The 17,992-nt window shown below is 38.6% G+C and overlaps 1 protein-coding gene across 1 annotated transcript in view; it reads left to right on the plus strand.

The window, feature by feature from the left end:
* Window positions 1-871: 871 nt before the first annotated feature.
* SAMD3 (sterile alpha motif domain containing 3) overlaps window positions 872-17,992 on the plus strand; it is a 29,781-nt gene continuing 12,660 nt past the window's right edge. Inside the window, exons 1-4 of the mRNA XM_015858563.2 lie at window positions 872-1,077; window positions 1,765-1,951; window positions 11,852-12,025; window positions 12,340-12,424. Of these exons, the coding sequence (XP_015714049.1) occupies window positions 942-1,077; window positions 1,765-1,951; window positions 11,852-12,025; window positions 12,340-12,424 (582 nt within the window). The 5' untranslated portion in view covers window positions 872-941. The remainder of the gene's footprint in view (window positions 1,078-1,764; window positions 1,952-11,851; window positions 12,026-12,339; window positions 12,425-17,992) is intronic.

A 17,992-nucleotide genomic window follows, 5' to 3' on the forward strand; every position in this document is an offset into this window, starting at 1 on the left:
GCACCTCTGAGGGCCACCTTGTCCAACTCTGATGCAGAGCACAGGGGCACCGCAGTTAGATCAGACTGCCCAGGGCCTGATCCAGCCTCACATTGAAAGTCTCCAGAAATGGGGTACCAACCACAATACAAGGTAACCTAGGAACTAGTAAGCTAGGTCGTGTTTTGAGCAAGGAAGTACTTAGCTGACAACGTCAGACACTCATGTTCACATCTGAAAAATCTTGCCTGTATGATTTGCTCTAATATTGTCCAGAGTGGATTGCAAAGCACAATTATGGCACATTAGGTGCTCCCTTATGTAGTGGAGCTAAGGCACATTAAGAGTAAAATCATTCTCAGAGAGTTTTCTACTGTCAGAGTTGGCACTCCGGGGATGTACCCGTCCCGCCACGGTGTCACCTCGTTCCGGAGCCTCCTGTTGCCTGAGGAACGCGACCAGAGGCTGCCAGCGGGGACTGTTCCCTCCCCACCCCACCAGATTTAATGTCACTAATTGTCGTTAATTGGCTGTTAAGCGTTTGCCTGACTACCCATTGGTTGTGCAGAAGGGGTTAATGTGCTTGATGTTCTACAAGCATACAAACGACAGACTCTTATCCGATGGTTTTGGTTGTCTTTCCTTTTTTGTGTGTGTCTTTCTTTAAGATGTCAGCCGCGGTGGTGGTGAATTTCACACCTTATTTTTTTTTTCCTCTCTGTATGGAAACCTGGGTGTTAATGGTGATGGAGCAGGTCGTGTTTTATAAGGAATGAGGCTGTCTCTGGGAGCAGAGAGAAAGCGGCGAAAGGAGAGGAGGTGAGGAAAGAGATTTAAGGAAGCTGCCACCCGCGACAGGCATTAGTTGGATTATCCTCACTCTTTCTTTTTTCAGAGCATGTAAACATAAGTGCATTCGCAAAGTACTTTATTCTTTCTATATTTTTTTCCTCTAGTTCTGCATGAAAATAGTCTTCTCTTTTCGCTTCCCAGTGAAACTTAGCTGTGCCAACCTAACGATGGAAAGTTGGTCTGTGGATCAAGTCTGCAACTGGCTGAGACAGAGCAATTTAGCAGAACTAGTTCCTAAGTTTCGTGGTAGGCAATTCTTGTTGTTTCTGAGTTTCTTTTATCTTTTAAAAATGCTTTTAATTGTTTACTTAGCTTGTTTGGGGGCTGGCATGCAAGTAAGCTAAAATAAGTGCAAGTTTGTGATGTGGTCTTTGAGAAGCACAGGGGGAAAGTCTAAGGCTGCTTGTAAAGAGGTGCGCTTTCTCTTGAGAGACAGCTGTCAGTGCTACAAGCATAACAGGTTCTATTTTATACCGCTACAGTTGCATTATTTCAGAGGGTGCATACTCTAAATGTGTTTGTGTATATAAACACTAAAAAAGTACAGGAGAAACTGCAAGGTGAACATGCTCTGTGCTGTGTGCTCCTTGCACTTCTTCATTATGGAAAAACAAAACGAACAATCCAACAATCTGCTGCGGTCAAAGTAAGGTCTGATTTTAAGAATTATAATATTAATTCACTGCTTCTGTGCATTTCAGACATAGCATTCTCTTACTGGAAGGTAAGAGATCACTGGGCACTGACTTGAACTTCTGGCAGTGGAAAGGACAGTACCTAAAAGACATCATTTCTTTAAAGCAGCTGAAGAAACAGAGCACTAATAGAAAGTATCTTTGATTTTGTCCTAAAATACCATCCCATTTCTAGCCATGTAGGATGTTTCTATAGCTTTAAAATTACTTCAAAGTGATTGTAATATCCTTCAATCAGCAGAAGAAGTAAGTGGAGCAGCTCTGTTGGCTCTGAATGATCGTATGGTGCAGCAGCTGGTGAAGAAGATCGGGCACCAAGCATTGCTAATGGACCTGATTAATAACTACAAGCAACAAAAACGTGGGCTGCAATCCTTTGCATGTGTCTGTGAAGCAGGTTTGCCAACGCTTCCTGAGATCAGTGGGTGAGTACATACAGAAAACATCAGTCTGATATGAAATTATTCTTTCTGTAGTACTTCAGATCTGATGTTTACTAGCTAGAGAGCTAGTAAAAACTTCAAAACTTCAGAAATTCCAAAAAGAAAAAAAAAGTCATTACTATAAATGTAAACTCTGAATAATCTCTAACAGTGTGTTAAATGTGAAATATAGACATTACCACATGAGCATCAACATTGCTACCATTACTTTAATCAGTTCTGGCTCTAGAATTCAGTTTTAATTTGCACAAATTGTCATCAAACTCCTGAACTTTCACTTTCGTTGAAACTTTCTGTATTTGCTGTATTAAACCTTTGAGGCTGTTATTTTCAAATGCTCTTTGAACAAGGCCCAGTAAGAATGACTTCATTTAAAGACTCCTGACTGGAACAGTATATAGGAAATGTTGTTTTGAAGTAATGTTAAGTTCTTACCCACGAGAGTGGTGAGGTGCTGGAACAGGCTGCCCAGAGAGGTTGTGGATGCCCCGTCCCTGGATGTGTTCAAGACCAGGTTGGATGGGGCCGTTGGCAGCCTGGTCTAGTATTAGATATGGAAGTTGGTGGCCCTGCCTGTGGCAGAGGGTTGGAGATTCACGATCCTTGAGATCCCTTCCAGCCCAGTCCATTCTGTGACAATGTAATAATTTCACTCTCTCTGTACAAGAAACAAAGATTCATAGATCCACAGCATTCATTATATTGCATTTTGTGTTGCTTAAAGATGTAAGCCTGAATTTCAGTGTTTGCTGTATGAGCATTGTTGCCACATGAAGCTTTCCTGCTAGTGTCAGCTATGGCTGAGTCATCACTGTGACAGTGGTGCCTGAGTCCATGTGAAGATAAACTACCTTGTCTCTCCTGCTGCTGAGATTCCAAGAGCTATCAGCTGTATTTCCCTGACACGCTAATTAAATCAATACTACCCTAGCACTTGAGGGTGCACTACTGCTTGCCCTCTTCTTCATCTTGTCCTCAGTGTATCTTCCTTCTGTACATGAACTGAATTTAGCTCAATTCCTTTCCTTTTAGGGAACAAAACTAAATCTGTTTACAGGATATAGTTCCAAGTGCAGTAAGTGAATGCTTTCTGTGCAGTAGTCATTTCCAGTAGTTTAGACTGGGACAATTAAGAAATAGGATCTTGTGTTCATTACTGGGAAGGTGGGGAACTTCTGAGCCAAGCAGTAGAAACTGTTTACATATGAGAAGCTGATATAGAGACATTACCAAGTAATTGTCAAGATACTTTTGACCTCCAAGTATGATTGAAGGTAGAAGCCACATGTACATTGATGTATAGTGACAATAATGTAAAGATGGTACAAGAGAGGTGGTGATAAGTATCCAAAAGGTTATTTAAAAGAAAGACTCACCCAATAGAGGCTTTCAGTCTGCTAGAAAACACTGAGACAATCTCTACCAAGGAGCAATCTCAAAGAGATGCTGCTTCAGTGGCGGTCAGCCCTTAAATAAAGTCTAGAGAAGGTAGAGTCAGGCTCCACCCCTTCCGGGAGCACAGCTGAATTACCCTCACCTGTGTTCCCACAGCTGACCCGAAACTTGCCTCAGCTGATTAATCAGAGGTTCAGGCTGTGATTACCAATTTCCCATACACCACTGAAGGACAGTATCAGATTTCTCTGATTTTAATTGGATGTCTGGAAACATGCGTGACTTCAAGATGCATTGATTCATGAAAAAGGGAAACTCCTCATACAAATCTGGCCAACAGCGATGTCACTTATAGCAACAGCATCTCATGTGAGTGTAGTTGAGGATGGAACAGTTTACAGAGCATCCTCTAGTTCAGAGCTTCTGAAGAGATGGGTCATAGAAAGAAGTTATGCCTTCCCAAAAGAAAAGTGTCATAGTCTGTGGAAGATCTAGTGTATCAGTGCATATTTACTCTTCCCCTAAGACAAGTTCTAGCAATTTTCAGAGAGGCTTTAGCAGCAGCGCTTACAGTAGCAAAACTGGTAATAACGTCACATTGGTGGCTTCATCCAGAATTTTTTTTATGTGTTTCAGTTAATGACTAGAGAATGACTCAGACTCACATTAGGGTGAATCTGTGTTGATGGGCATCTTGTTGTACATAATGTACTGTTGGTGAAGAATATCTGTTAAACTGTTTCCTGCTTCTGTGTAGCTTTAACTTTGATAAGGCAGAGCCTAATTAATTATGGTGAAAAGAAAGAATAGGCAAACATGCAACACCTAACATCTACCTAACAAAGTCACCAGCTTCTTCTGATCTGTAATGCAAAAAAAAAAAAACAAAACAAAAAAACCCAAAAGCTGACAGCATTCCAATAGCCCCTGTCTTACAGGGTAAAACTGTCAAATATTGCTTCCTATAAGCACAAGAAGAAATAACAGTAAAGTGAGGAGGGGAGAGAGGAGGATGCAAAGGTGAAATGAAGGCAAGTGGTTTGGAGTAGGGATTTCTGGCATGCAGTAATGTGGGTATCAGAAGTTTTTGGAGCAAGTGACTAGCTGAAGTTAGAGCAAATAACCAGGAACAGACAGAGGTGAGATTGGGTAGTGTTCACAGAGGTGTTAGGATGGTTGGAGTAATGTAAAACTAATTCAAAGGTTCAAGATGGGCTCAGCCTTCAAAAGGTGGAAAAAAAAGTTCCAAAGTTCTAGCTGAATATAAACTGCCATTAAATACTGTGTAACTTTCTTTCTCTTCCCCATCCCTGCATACAATATTTGTATTTATGCTTAGTGACTGGGAAATGTCAGGCAATGAAGGTGAAAGTTATCCTGCAAGCCAGAGGTTCATTTTCTTGGATTTTGTTACTGTGTAGTTTTTAGAATATTGCTAGGCAGTATGACTGTTTACAGTTTTCCTTTCAACTTTTTGGAACTGGGTAATTGAACTGATTTGATTGAGAGATGATATCAGCATCATATATATTTAGAAAACAGCAGAAGCTGAAATGCAGTAGAATTAATGATTGAAAAGGTCAGATGAAGTTTTATCTGTCTTCTATCCTCTGTGCTTGCTCACTAATTTATGGTTACCTTGTGCCAACAGCACAGTATGTGTTTGCTTTTATTAGTTTTTAAAGATTCTTTTTTCTCCAGGTCTTTCAATGACAGTCTTGCAAACTATTAATTACTGAGTGGAATATAGATATAAAAATATTCATGTACTAAAGGTGCTTTAAATATAGTACTTGGGAAGGTAGGCATGTCCATTTGCACCCTTATTTTCCTTGAATCAAAATGAGCCTCTTTAAAATCTGGAAGCAAGATGAGGATTTGTTTTTCTTCTGTGAGATGCCCAGCTACTGCTGTAGAAGAGTCTGGTTTCTCTTCCACAGCAACTGATTTCTTGTCTAGGAGGCTCTGTCTGCTCATCCCCTTTTGCCTCCCCGCCAAGCTATTGTTTCTCCCCTATATACGTGACTGATAGCTTCACTATTCCAATACAAGCGTTCCTTCCAAAGAAGATTTTATCACTTAAAATATTAAAAAAGAAATAAGGATGAGACTGTTGGGGAACAGAGAAGATGTCATAGTGAGTCACTCAGTTAATGCTTTTAAAATAAAGTCCTACCATGACCTTCAAGAGAATAAAACTGCAACAAAAAAATCCAATCTCAAAGTTCCTGCTAGTGCAGTTGTTAGTGAAACAAGTTCAGATCATTTAAATCCGTGAAATAAGCCACTTGTACTTTTTGCAGTGATGATTTTTGTCCTCTGCTTCTAAAGGATGCTTATTTTTAATTAATGATGAGTAATTTGCCTTGTTTTGTTCAAAGAGTTTCCAGTGTGCTGTGTGAATCAGCCTCACCCAGAATAGGCTGGCTTTGAGAAGTGTTCTCAGCAAATATTCTCAGTACAAAGATTTCAAATGCCCTTAGTACCCTGTAATGGTAAGGGGACTGCAAAAGAGCAATGCAAATTCACCTTGGGTCAGAGAAGCACAAGAGAAGGAAAGAAAGGCAGCTGTAAATGGAACAGCCCCTCTTGGTGAAGTGGTAGAAAATCAGTGGAGCTGTGATCATTTATAATCTTAAAGGCCTAAGCAAATCATATGAGGGTTTCTCTTTAAAGGTCAGATGAGTACCTGGCAAATGTCTTCCTCCTAAACAGCTGTTTTAATGAAGTGATTAGGTCTGCAGATGGAACTGAACATCCCTGGCATCTATTAACTGTTGCACTAGCTGGATTATCTTCTGAAGAAGAAGGAAAATATATACTCATTTCTCACCAGGCTGGCTAGATTTTGAAGAGCAACTAAGAGCAATAAAACTTTCCCTCCTCTTTCATGGGTGCTCCCACTTTTCCCATTTATCTGGTGGCAAAGCATTTCATATGAGCAATCCTTCAGTCATTTCTGGCAGGGATTAGTTTAGTTCAGCAATGATGGTTTAAAAATTCAGGTTGATTGACTTGTAGTCTCTGTCTCCTCGTTTCTCCAATCTGAATGTTGTGCTTCAATGTGGCTTTGCTTTTAAAGAATAATGTGTTCTTTTATGTATTATATTGCTGGTGAATTGGCTTAAAATTTCTCTGTATCTTACCTCTTGTAGGTAGTTCTAACAACTGTTAAATAATTGTCTGCATTACTGAGTAAGAGAGTGGAGAAGACTGTTGAAACACAAAACCACAGCAAGTGGCTGTAGCAATTGTATGGGTTTATCTTTCTTGCAGAATATCTTTTTGTTAACAGCTACAGAAATACAACAGGTAGTCTTTTTGTTGAGCTCCAAAGAGAAGAACTTCTTGTTCTCTTGTCGCTTTCTGTGAAGACTACAATATAGCATGTAGAGGGCAACTCAACAAATGCATTTCCTCAATACCTGCTCTTCTCTGTTGGAGTGCTAGCAGTCTCAGGGCTCCTGGCAGCCTTGTGTTTATCTTGTTGCTAAGACAGAGGCTGTCATTGCTTGTAAATGCCTGACACTGCTGTGAAAACTAGCATTTATTGGTTGGTTTCTGTCCTCTCTGCCTTTTCTCAGGGTGCTTGTTTATCAAAGGATACGCATAACACATCACTTCTTTCATTGTTTCCAGTGTGATGGTCCAGATGTTTGCCTTAAGTGATGCCCTGTTACAGCTTTATTTGTACATTTGTTCTTCCTATAAAATCGTGCTCTGTGGCTTTCAAGTGCTGTACAACTGCTTTGCAGTCTGAATACCTTCAAGTCATTTCTGCAGAGCAGGCTTGAGAGCACAAACAGGATAACAGACCCTCTATCGAGCCTTGACACTTCTCATTTGCTGTAGTTTCGGAAGATACAATTGTTATCCAAATAAACCTGGGCTTACAAGGTGTCAATACATGAACAAATTGAAACATTTACTTTAAATTCGGCTTCATTCACTTTTAATGTTTTATATTTTTTAACAACTTTTTAATAACTTATTTAAAATTATTACTGTGGGCCTACAGAATTGCAAGATGCCATTATCAATATATCAGTATTTGTTGGTCTGTATTTAGTGTTTCAAGTGTGCATTTACAAAATAATAGTTCCTATAATAGTTGATGAGATTTCCAGTGGATATGATATATTTTCTTTTTCCAGCTGGTTCATATGAGCATGAAAAACAAACATTTAAAAAACAAGCAGATGTGCAAAGTCTCTGGTGGTCAGAAGCAGAAGAAAAGAAGTACTTTATAGTTTGTCTGGAAGTGCAGACATAAGCTCCTTCCTCTGATTACACCTATCAAAAAACCAGTGCTTAGAGATTCCAGAAACATAAGTTGCATTTGGCCCATTAATTTGAACATTAAGTCTTCCATGCATTTATTCTAATACTTCTGAATCAACAAATTGTTTTAATAGTAGATTCCACGTATCATGCTATAATATACTACTACTATAATTTACATATCATACTATAATTTACTACTGGGGGCTACTAGTAATAGGTGAACAGTTGGACTGGATGATCTTTTAGGTCTTTTCCAACCTTGGTGATTCTATGATTCTATATTTTGTTGATTTTTAATAGCTCATCTTAACTGCAGTTGTTCTTTGATCTTCATAGAAACTCTATCTATGGGTTGTGTTGGGTTTGGTTTGTATGGGATTTGGTGTTGAATATCTAAATTTGGGTTTTGGATTTGAAGTTGCAAGAATTTCTGTTGCTTCACTTTTTTCTCTGTTGTCTCTTTTAAATGAGAATTCCATTTCCCTGTCATTGTAGTGAGAGGCTTAAGAACACGAACTTAAGCAAGAGAACAAAAAGGGCCTCAGTATTTCCCGTTTGCTGCCTTATTATTTTGGAAGTTATGACAACCGATCTCATAGTTTCTGAACACTTGAGTTCAGCAGTTCTGGATTTACTTATATGATGATGTGAGTTGCACATGCACTGATGCACATGCAATAAAGAAATAAGCCAAGACTTGAGGGTGATACTAGCTACTAGTTGCACTGCATTGTAAAAAATCTAGCAAAGTAGCAATAGTAATTGGCTATAGCAAAACACATCTTATGTGGGTGAAATCCTGATTTAGATGGAAGTTCTACCAGTCAGATTCCCTTAGGAGCATTTTCTTTTCCCTTTTCTATAACATACAAATGCTGTGCTAGCACAGAAACAAAACATGGAGTGCCAAACATAGGAAGCCACCAATGTGAATAGGGTTCTGCTTAACTGTGAAGTCTTCTAAGATGCTGGGACCCAAGCTGATGAAACAGGCAGCAATGAATACTGTAGATTTGTGGACTTAAGCACTCTGGAAACTTAACTGAATAGCTGGAAGCCATTACTGTAGATGCATGAACTTTTGTCTCTTTTGCAGTGAGGGAAGCTGTCCTCAATGCTTTTGAGTCCTAGGGGTTACTTAATACATGTAGCTGTGGGTTTTGTTTATTTATTTTTTTTTTTTCTGTTCTGTTCTATGTCTTCTTGAAATAACTTGATGCAATGTAACAGGATTCCCAGTACCAGTAAGGAAAAGGACCTGTGACAGCAAGGGGACAATGGAGACCATAACAGTCATTGGACTGTTGCAAAGTCAAATGTCTCACAAACTGAGAGGAAAGACATAGCAATTTACCTTTCGGGATCTTAATTTTATCTTTGTGTCTCAGGTTGGAAGCAGGCCACATTTTTGTACTTAAAATCTAACTGTAATTCTGTTCTTTGCTAACAAGGAAGTTCTCAGCTATATGCATAAATCACAGTGCACGTGCAGTTTAACTGAACTGTTCTTCTAGGTAAACAAGTTTGCCAGTGATTGTTTCTGGGAATAACATTTAGAGTTGAAGTTGTCATTTTCCAAACAAGCTTGTATTTCATTTAAAAATATTACTGCGCATACTGAACATGACTGCCCTACAGCAATGATTTTTTGGCAAAAGGTAGTAAAATGTCAAATATTTTGCACCATGGAGATGAAAGGAATTTTCTGATCTCATTTGGAGAGTGAGGAAGTACATTCTGTGTTGGGTAAGGGTAAAGAGAAACTTGGAGCATGAGATGGAATTTGGAGAATGTTTTTAGTACTGACAGATGGAGAGGGCCTGGTGGAAGGGGGCATAGCCATGGAATCATGGCCACTAGCCACCTTAATAACATTTTATTTTCTTGAATTAAGTGACCAGAATTACTTGGAAAACTAACTTGTAGCTGAGGTGGTAGAGGAAAACTGGAATATCCTGTCACCTAAATTTCAGGAAGAAAACTCTCTAACTTCAAAGTAGTGTTAGAAAGTGGTATTCCTTTATTTCTCAGATACATATTGGGTGACTTGACAAATCAAGCATGCTCCCTCAGAGTTAGTAGTCTAAGGTTTATTGTGTAGACAAGCTCATCCAGTCTACTCTTAGTAGATTCCTTGGTTTTCAATCAGGAATTTAGGATGAGCATCAGGTTCAAGTTTGCCTTAGTAATTGCCATTTTACATACTGATACTGAGTTTTGCAGTGGCCTTGGACTCAAATAAAACACCCCCTGCATTTCTAAATGGAGTTTCTCAATGTATATGTCCCCAGTCATTAATTTTGGGCAACCTTGCCTGCAGCAGGGGGGTTGGAACCACATGATCATTGAGATCCCTTTCAACCCAAGACATTATATGATTTACATGACAGTTTGTTGAAAATTGTATTTAGTTACTGGCAGCCTGTCTGCTGCATCAGCATCCTCAGTGAAGCTGGTGAAAGTGCAGGATTCAAACTTGTAGGCTCTAAATTTCCTATCTGATGCTACGTTGAACATATTAACTTTATTTGCATAGTGAGAATTTCCAAGTAATTTTGAAATCACTTTTTCATTTTTGTAACTATTTGTAACCAAAAAATATTAGAATGTGTCTGTGTGGATACGTGTGTAATTTGTCTCTTGTGTGTGTGTGAGACTGCAAAGTACTTAGACAAGTTTGTTGCAGTTTGCATCTACTGTTAACCATCCGTGTCCCACAGAAGCTGGTGAACTTGGATGTGCTGCATCCCCTGACCATTTTGTACCAATTTTGGATTGCTAAACAGTAGTTCAGTGAATACGGCTAGCTACTGTGATTAATATATATGGGGATCAGGTCACAGTATCTAAATTATTCTTTTTAAGCTTTGCATCACAATTTTCAGTAGTGCTGAAATTGGTACTGTTGTAGAACATCTGTAGAGCTTTCACAAGCCTGTAGGCTACCAACTTATATTAAAAGACACCAAGATGTGGTAGCATAACAAGGTTAGCAAGATAGGGAGTTACTAATTTAATCAATAAGGTAGTGAGGCCATAACTGTGGCTGTATGGGCCCAAAATGAGCTGCCTCCCAGAAAAATAGTATTTCAAAGTGCTATAAATTAAGCTATTACAGATGCTTGTCCATTGGTATTGCAGTTAATTTTGATACCCTTAAGATGTTGGCTGCCATGGGTTTTTCTTTATGTTCTTCCCTGAAAGAGACTAGACAGAAAAACCTTCCAGTGAAGACTGCAGGCCTTGTGTAGAAGCTACCAAATAGAGTTTTAGGAGTGAAATACTGACTTGACTGACAGATAGTAGTGTGCCATGGTTTTGTCTGGGATGGAGTTAATTTTTTTTCTAGGGAGTCTTATGATGGGAGCTCTCTCTTACCAAGTGGTGGTTTACAAACTTTAAGTGTATAAAGTGTAGATTTCAACAACTGTGGTGATTATTTTAATTCTGAAATTTCTTCTCTGGCTCTGGGCTTCCAGCACTGGCAAGCTGTCTGGGGGTGTCAGGACCACTTTCTAGGTGCTTCAATCTCAGTTATCCTCTACTTTTTTCATGTGTTTTTCCAGCATCAGTTTGCCACTTCTGTGGACGAGAGCACTCCAGATAACTAGTGGGTATTTCCTGTCACAGGCTTTTACCAGCTAAGGTGTGATATTTGCACGCAGTGCTGATGGCTCTTAAGAGTTGTAGGTGTAGGTGACATACAGGCTACTTGTGTATTGTTTCTAGTCGTTACATTGATTAACTCTCCTTATCCTGTTCATTGCTTTCCCCTTTGGGAGGACAGTCTCAGCTAATATCTTGTATAATAATTTATTCTATTAAGCTGTTCATTTTACAGTCACTAGTAAATTAGTAGGCCTGGAGGAAACACAGTATAAAAGAAGGTAGGTAATGGTTATTTTGCGGTGGTAGTGTGTCCCAAGTGACTACTTCTGCCATGCCTTCTGCTTTCATTTAGTGAACATTTGATGGCAATTCATGTGATGTGGATTGATTATAACATCTCACGTTTGACATCTGATTTTAGCACCACATGTTTTAATTGCAGCTTTTGTGAGTTCTACATAAAATGTAGAAATTAAGATAGTAAGCCCTGAATATGTATAGCAATAACTTTCATTTGTGTTGAATTTTTGGTTATATTTTTCTTTCTTGTTTGCCTTATCAAAGATACGCTCACAATTATATAATCTTTTTCAGTGCAAATCTGCAATTATGTTCTGCAAGATGTAGGACATGTTCTTATACTTTACCAAATTTTCCTTACGATGTCAAGATGGTACTAAGAGAAAGAAAATACCCTGATCACAGCATGAGAATAAGGATGGTTGACTGTTTGCAAGCAGACATGACAAAGTACCTAGCAGGATCGCTGTAAGTAAACATTGTTAGGTCTGTTTGGGGTCATTACTAATAGAGTGCAGAAGTAAATTTTCAGATGAATGTAAAGATATTCTTCTTAATGTGCTTACTTACACAGACGAAGCTTAAGGCTAAAAACCTGTTGAAACCAACAGTAAGATTTGCACAAAATCTTCAGGGTGTTCTCTTTGTTATTTGAAGGGGAACTGATGGTCTTAGAAATACTTTGGGAACATTGTGTCAGTTTAATATGCATCAGTATGGCCTCCAGATAGTGTCAAATACCATCTAGAGAACCAGCTCTTTCTTTGACCTTCTTTATACAGGTATCCGAACAGTCATCAGTACAACATTGTTGTCAGGGCTTTAATGCAGGCATACCCGTTCCTGAATGAAGATGGGAATGGCTTTGTAAGTATTGTAAACAATAATCTATTGTTAAAATATTGAAATAACTCTTCCCTTTTTTTTTTTTTAATTTTATTTTTTATTCCCAGCATAATCGATCACAAGAAAATAACACTTCAGAGCAAATCAATATCAGTTCCTTGTATAGTGGATTAATTCAGAGCTGTAAGCTTCACTTTGACATGCCTGCCAAATCACATTCTTAATTCATTGCGTTAATCAAAGGTTAATCCAACTATGTGCTGCTTCTCAAAGCTACCCTGAGATCATTTCAGGGGCATAAAAAACACTCCCTAGGTCCCTGGTTGCTCATTGTGTACAGTTGTTTTTTTTTCTGGGTTTGAATTCTGCCAGGGGATACATTGGAGTAGTGGTGAAAACAAACTAAAAAAACCCAGAAACAAATCTTTCTGTATGTGGACTAACAGATGATTTACCCTCTTGCAATGTGTTGTAATCATATGAATGTTAGGTATGTACCAACATAATGCTTTAGTTTTAGATTTGTCATGAATATAGGCATAGATTTAAAAAAGATAAAAATAAAAAGGTTTTAAACACTGGTAGGGATCTTGGCAGCCGCATAACTGAAAGAAGTGTAAGAAGAAAACTCAAATTTGAACCATGTTTTTTTCCTACTCCCTTGTGACTTAAAATATGTCCATGGTCTCCAAGGACACTTTCTGACTTCTCATCATTGCTTTGCAATGCAATACTTGTATAACTTCTTGTAAAATCTTGTGAGACTCAGAGGAGACTGTTAACTTTCAACATACATACTCATAACATGCACAGTTATTCCAGAAAGCAAATGATTTTGAGATTTTTTATTTTTTTAATTGAGGATTATGTGGTGGATATTCAAGGGCTGGGTTCAGCCTCATCTGTAAGACGGGAGGGCTGAAAGAAAATGAACAGCTTCTTCAGAAGGGAGAAATGCAACAGAAGAATGAACCTTAGGTCAGTGTGGCTTAATCCAGAAGATCTCTCTGCACGTCACAGTGGAAGACCCCTGCCCGGTTATGGGCAATGTCACGGCTCCATTGGGCTGTCTGGTGTGCGCATCTGGGCCCTTCCAAAGAACTTTTTACAACCTTAAAAATCTGTCTTAAAATAGAGGTTCTAAGGATGGGCTCTCAGAGGAGTTTCATTACAGGAAAAGAATAGATTTACTGAAACCACCTATAAATCCATGCTTTAATAAATAGCTTGTAGCTTTGCAGTTCGATCCCCAAAGTGGTGCTGGTGAAAACAACCTGGGAAACTTCCAAGTTGTGGCACAGAGATTTCAGAGCAGTTGTTCTGTGTCTTTTGATATTTCTTTCATGCTTACTACAAAGCAAATGTAGAAAAAAAATCACTATCAGTAAGTGAGGAGCTGCAGTTCTGAGTATTGCTAATATAATGCTTCTGGGCAAGCCTCTTCATTGACTCTGTTGAGGTAGAGAAATGTATTAAAGGTGTAGGTCTGTATACCAAAGTTTGGAGGAGGGGAAGGACAAATTTCTATTTTTATTGGGACTATCATCAGACATTTCTTTTAGCTACTCCACAATTGTGGAGACTATAAATTTAGATAGTTGTGTTCTACAACAACAAAGGCTTAAAACTAACCCAGCATCATACACATTCTTTTCCTTAAAATGGGAAACTTTATCAGGAGCAGGTTGTTATTTTTTAACTCTCAAGCCAAATAGATTGGAGCCCTCCACCAGAAATGGATGTGTCCTGACTGGCTGTTGGAATGATGCAGTGGAAACTGTTCTGGACTGGTCCATGGAAAGCATGTATGTACGTTTGTGCCTTGGGTGGGCCGTAGAAGGCAGCTGTGCTTTGACTGACAAAATGAAAATTTCATCCCTTGAGAGTTCTTTACATTTCAGAACAGGTTTTTTTTTGTTTTTTGTTTTTTGTTTTTTTGCTTCTGGTCAAGAACGTAACATTGAAGTGTAAACAACTTGATGTAATGGAAAACTTCATATTGGGAGTGTCACAACTTCTGTTAAACTTTCATGGAAATGAAACAGCTTAGGAATGTGAACAGGGGTAAGATGTGCAATGGAGCAACAAACCAAAACCTGCCTACCTTCTTGTGAACAGAGCTACATTTTCATGATGGGAACAAGTTTCCTCATAAAGCATTGAGTTTTTTTTCCCATAAAACTGGACACAATTTGTTTTCATCTCCAAACTACTTCATGTAAACATCATGTACATAATGTAGAAACTGAGTATTATCAATCTCATTCTATTGCAAAGAGACAGCTTTTAGTAAAAGGCTTAATGTTTCAAGTTTTCATAGATTATGTATAATTCTATCTTCTTGGTTATGATTTTCCATCTGAATTTGCAGTAGGGAATAATATCTTTCTGTGCCATGATTAATATAACTGAGTAAGTTTTAAAATAAGGTTACTGATAAGTTACCTGTGTGCTATAAATTTCAGAATGCTATTCACCTCAGAAGCGGGAATTACTTGGTATTGCTGATAAATCTTTCATAACATTAAAAAAAAAAAAAGAAAGAAAGAAAAAAAAAAAGAGAGAGAGAGAGAGAAAAGTCACTTAAAAGGTTTATGGAGCACTTGAAATGAAACCAATTTCTTCATCCCTTTTCCAGACTGGCTTTTGGAAAGAAGTGCTTTAAAGTGATAGCTGAAAGAGTTTTTTCCTGTAATGTCATCTTTGACATAAAAAATAGCATTTCTCCAAATTAACATGTTGACATTTAACTATAAATAAATAAATGTTTACCTCAATTCAGTCAAGAGATAAATTATTAGGCTTTTGATCTATGATGTAACCAAAGCATTATTTTCAAGTAACTACAGGAAAAATAGGCTTTAAGATAAAATGTCAGTTTCATAGTCACAGCAGTCAGAAGATGACTGGGGTGTTAGTTTCTGACTGCCTGCAAGGCATTATTATATTTTATTCCTCCTACTTCAAGAGTATACAAGGAACTGTTTGGAAAGAGTCACTGACTCTGTTTCATGTTGAAAACTGTACACTTTTATTTGGAAGGCAGATGGGGTTAGTAAATGCTTATTCCTCCCTAAGCCACTCTGGAGTTCAGCAGTGCTCTGATCCCAGTGATATCCAGGATCACACTGTTGACATGCTTGATTATGCAACTGATGCATGCAAAATGATTATTCTCTAGTAAATTACTGCTCTTAATCTGCGTGTAATCCGTTCCCTCCCATGGCAGATACACACAAACTAATCCTTGTACTACTTTATAAGCATGGTAAAAGTTCCTGTTGTTGTTTTTTTTTTTCCTCCAGTATTCATAGAAAATAAAATAATTGGCTCAAAAATGCAACAAAAACCTCCTTTTTAGAAAATATGCTACTTGCTAAGGAAACCATGTAAATGTATGACCTAGCAGTCTTGCTCATGAAAGAGGTATGTGAGAAGGGACTTGGATGAGATTATGAGAATCCTGTTACAGAAATAGATTTAGTTAAAACTCTTAACTTATTGGAGGACGGGCTAAAACAGCTGAATGTTTTGAACTTTGTGAGATATTTAAAGCTGTGCACAGGTATTAGTATATTCATCCATGTGGAAGAAAAAGCTGAAATATCTACTAGCTAAAAGAAGGCTTTCAAGAGGAAAAAAAAACCAAATCTACACAAAAGTTCACTAAGAATATTTAAATTCTCAGTTGTTAATATAGTTTGAGTTGATCATCTTTTAAAGTGTTTTACAATGTGTAAACATTTCAGAGAAATGTTACATTAGATTTGGTTTTACTAGCCTTGAAAATAAAGATTTTTACAAATAAATTGTGCTAGGAACACAATGCTAGGGTATGTGCATCTAACTGTAAATGTATAAGGACAGAATTAGGAAGGGTGTTAAGGAACATTAGTGGTTCAGGCAGATGAAGTGGAATTTCCAAGGTAAGTGGTCACCTTGGTTTTGAGAACAGTACTGGGGCATAATAAAACTGATGCTGTAAATGCACACGATGAGAAGTCTGTGCTCTATTTCTTCTCATTACCTAAGTCAGACCTTTACACACTAGAAACACAGATGGGTTTGTTTGCTTTCCAGTTCTCAGAAGCCTGAGCATGGCTGCCAGAGAGAGGATACTTCCATGAGGGCTGTAGATGGTGACACAAAGTGCCCCCCTGGGAGGGTACATCAGCCTTGGTCTGACCCATAAAAGCTGAGGGAAATGACACAAGGCCCAGAGCTTGTGTGTGAGCTGCTGCTGAGTTTTCTCACCATTAATGTATCTGTTGCTTTTAAGAAAAGATCCTCTTATTATCAACTAGAACCCTTGGGAGGTGGGAACAGCAGAAGGAATGCAAGGTCACACTACTGCCTAAGAGATACCCTTCTAGTCACCCCATGGGTGAAAAAGGCTGGCATGTCAGATTCCTGCTGCAAAGGTACAGTGCTGCCTAGTGCAAACTTGAGTTTAGTAGAAATACACTTGACCTTACACATTAAAGGATACTTTTTTGGTAGGGTGCTTGGAGTAGTTCTTGTGTTTATACTGGTTTTTGGCATCAGTGAGTATAGGCTCAACTTAGAGTCCGTTTTAGAAAATAAAATAACTTATCTGAACCTCTTTCATCACATCTTGTCACTTGTTTTGTTTCTTATGACTACTGAAAACCCCTCAATAACTAAAATAATCAGTCATTTTGTCAGATCCTCAAAAGCATTTTCACTTCTTGCAACTGCAGGCTTTGCCTGTAGAAATGTGTAACAGCCTTTGCTTAGTGGCTTCCTCCCTGCATGTCTGCAGTTGCTGACATGTCCTGCTGAGAGGCACCCAGCTGGGGACAGGTGGGCTTCTGTCTCACTATAATGTCATGGATATTGCTGTCCACCCAGATCAGAGAAGCAGCAGGCACCCTGGTTTTTCTGTTCCCAAATGAAAAAGACAAAAATGTCACAGAAGCAGGGAGTGCATTAGTTCTGTCTTTGGCTGCTGAGTGGAAAAGTGCCTTTAAGCTGCAATTTATACCCTTTGAGGCATCTCATAAGCACCAGGACATATTTAACTGACCCTCTTACTTCAGCAGCAGTAAGTCCAATTTAATAGCATGTTTGATCCACTGTAACTGCTGGCTTCCTGCAAAAGGGAAATTCTCACTCTATTTTTCTGCTCCCTTGTATTAGATCTAATACTTGTAGAGCTTTGCAATCAGCCAGGTAGTGTTTGAGGCAAAATATTAGGTTTTGTGGCATCAGTGAGCTGATCTGACTCACCACATAGCTTTGTTACCTGATGTCACAGAGATAATATCCAGAAGTAAGAGCTGGAAAAGGAAAACAAGCTGTGGTTTTGCTGACAGCACTGGTGATCTTGTCTTCATCTAACCTTACCCATAGGTTCAAAGATGTACCTGGGGAACTGTGCAGGTGCCAGTAGGCCTTTTGATTAGCAGACATTGAGGCAGATCATGACAGGTGTTTGTGCATCCCTCAGTCCTAAAGCCACCACTATGCTAATGTCAAAATATAAGCCTTCACATCATATTTCTGTTCAGCGGCAAACTATTAAAAAAATAAAGTAAAATCGAATCAGATTAAATCTAAGTAACCTGT

Source organism: Coturnix japonica, chromosome 3, assembly GCF_001577835.2.
Source record: "Coturnix japonica isolate 7356 chromosome 3, Coturnix japonica 2.1, whole genome shotgun sequence".
Taxonomy (NCBI): Eukaryota; Metazoa; Chordata; class Aves; order Galliformes; family Phasianidae; genus Coturnix; species Coturnix japonica.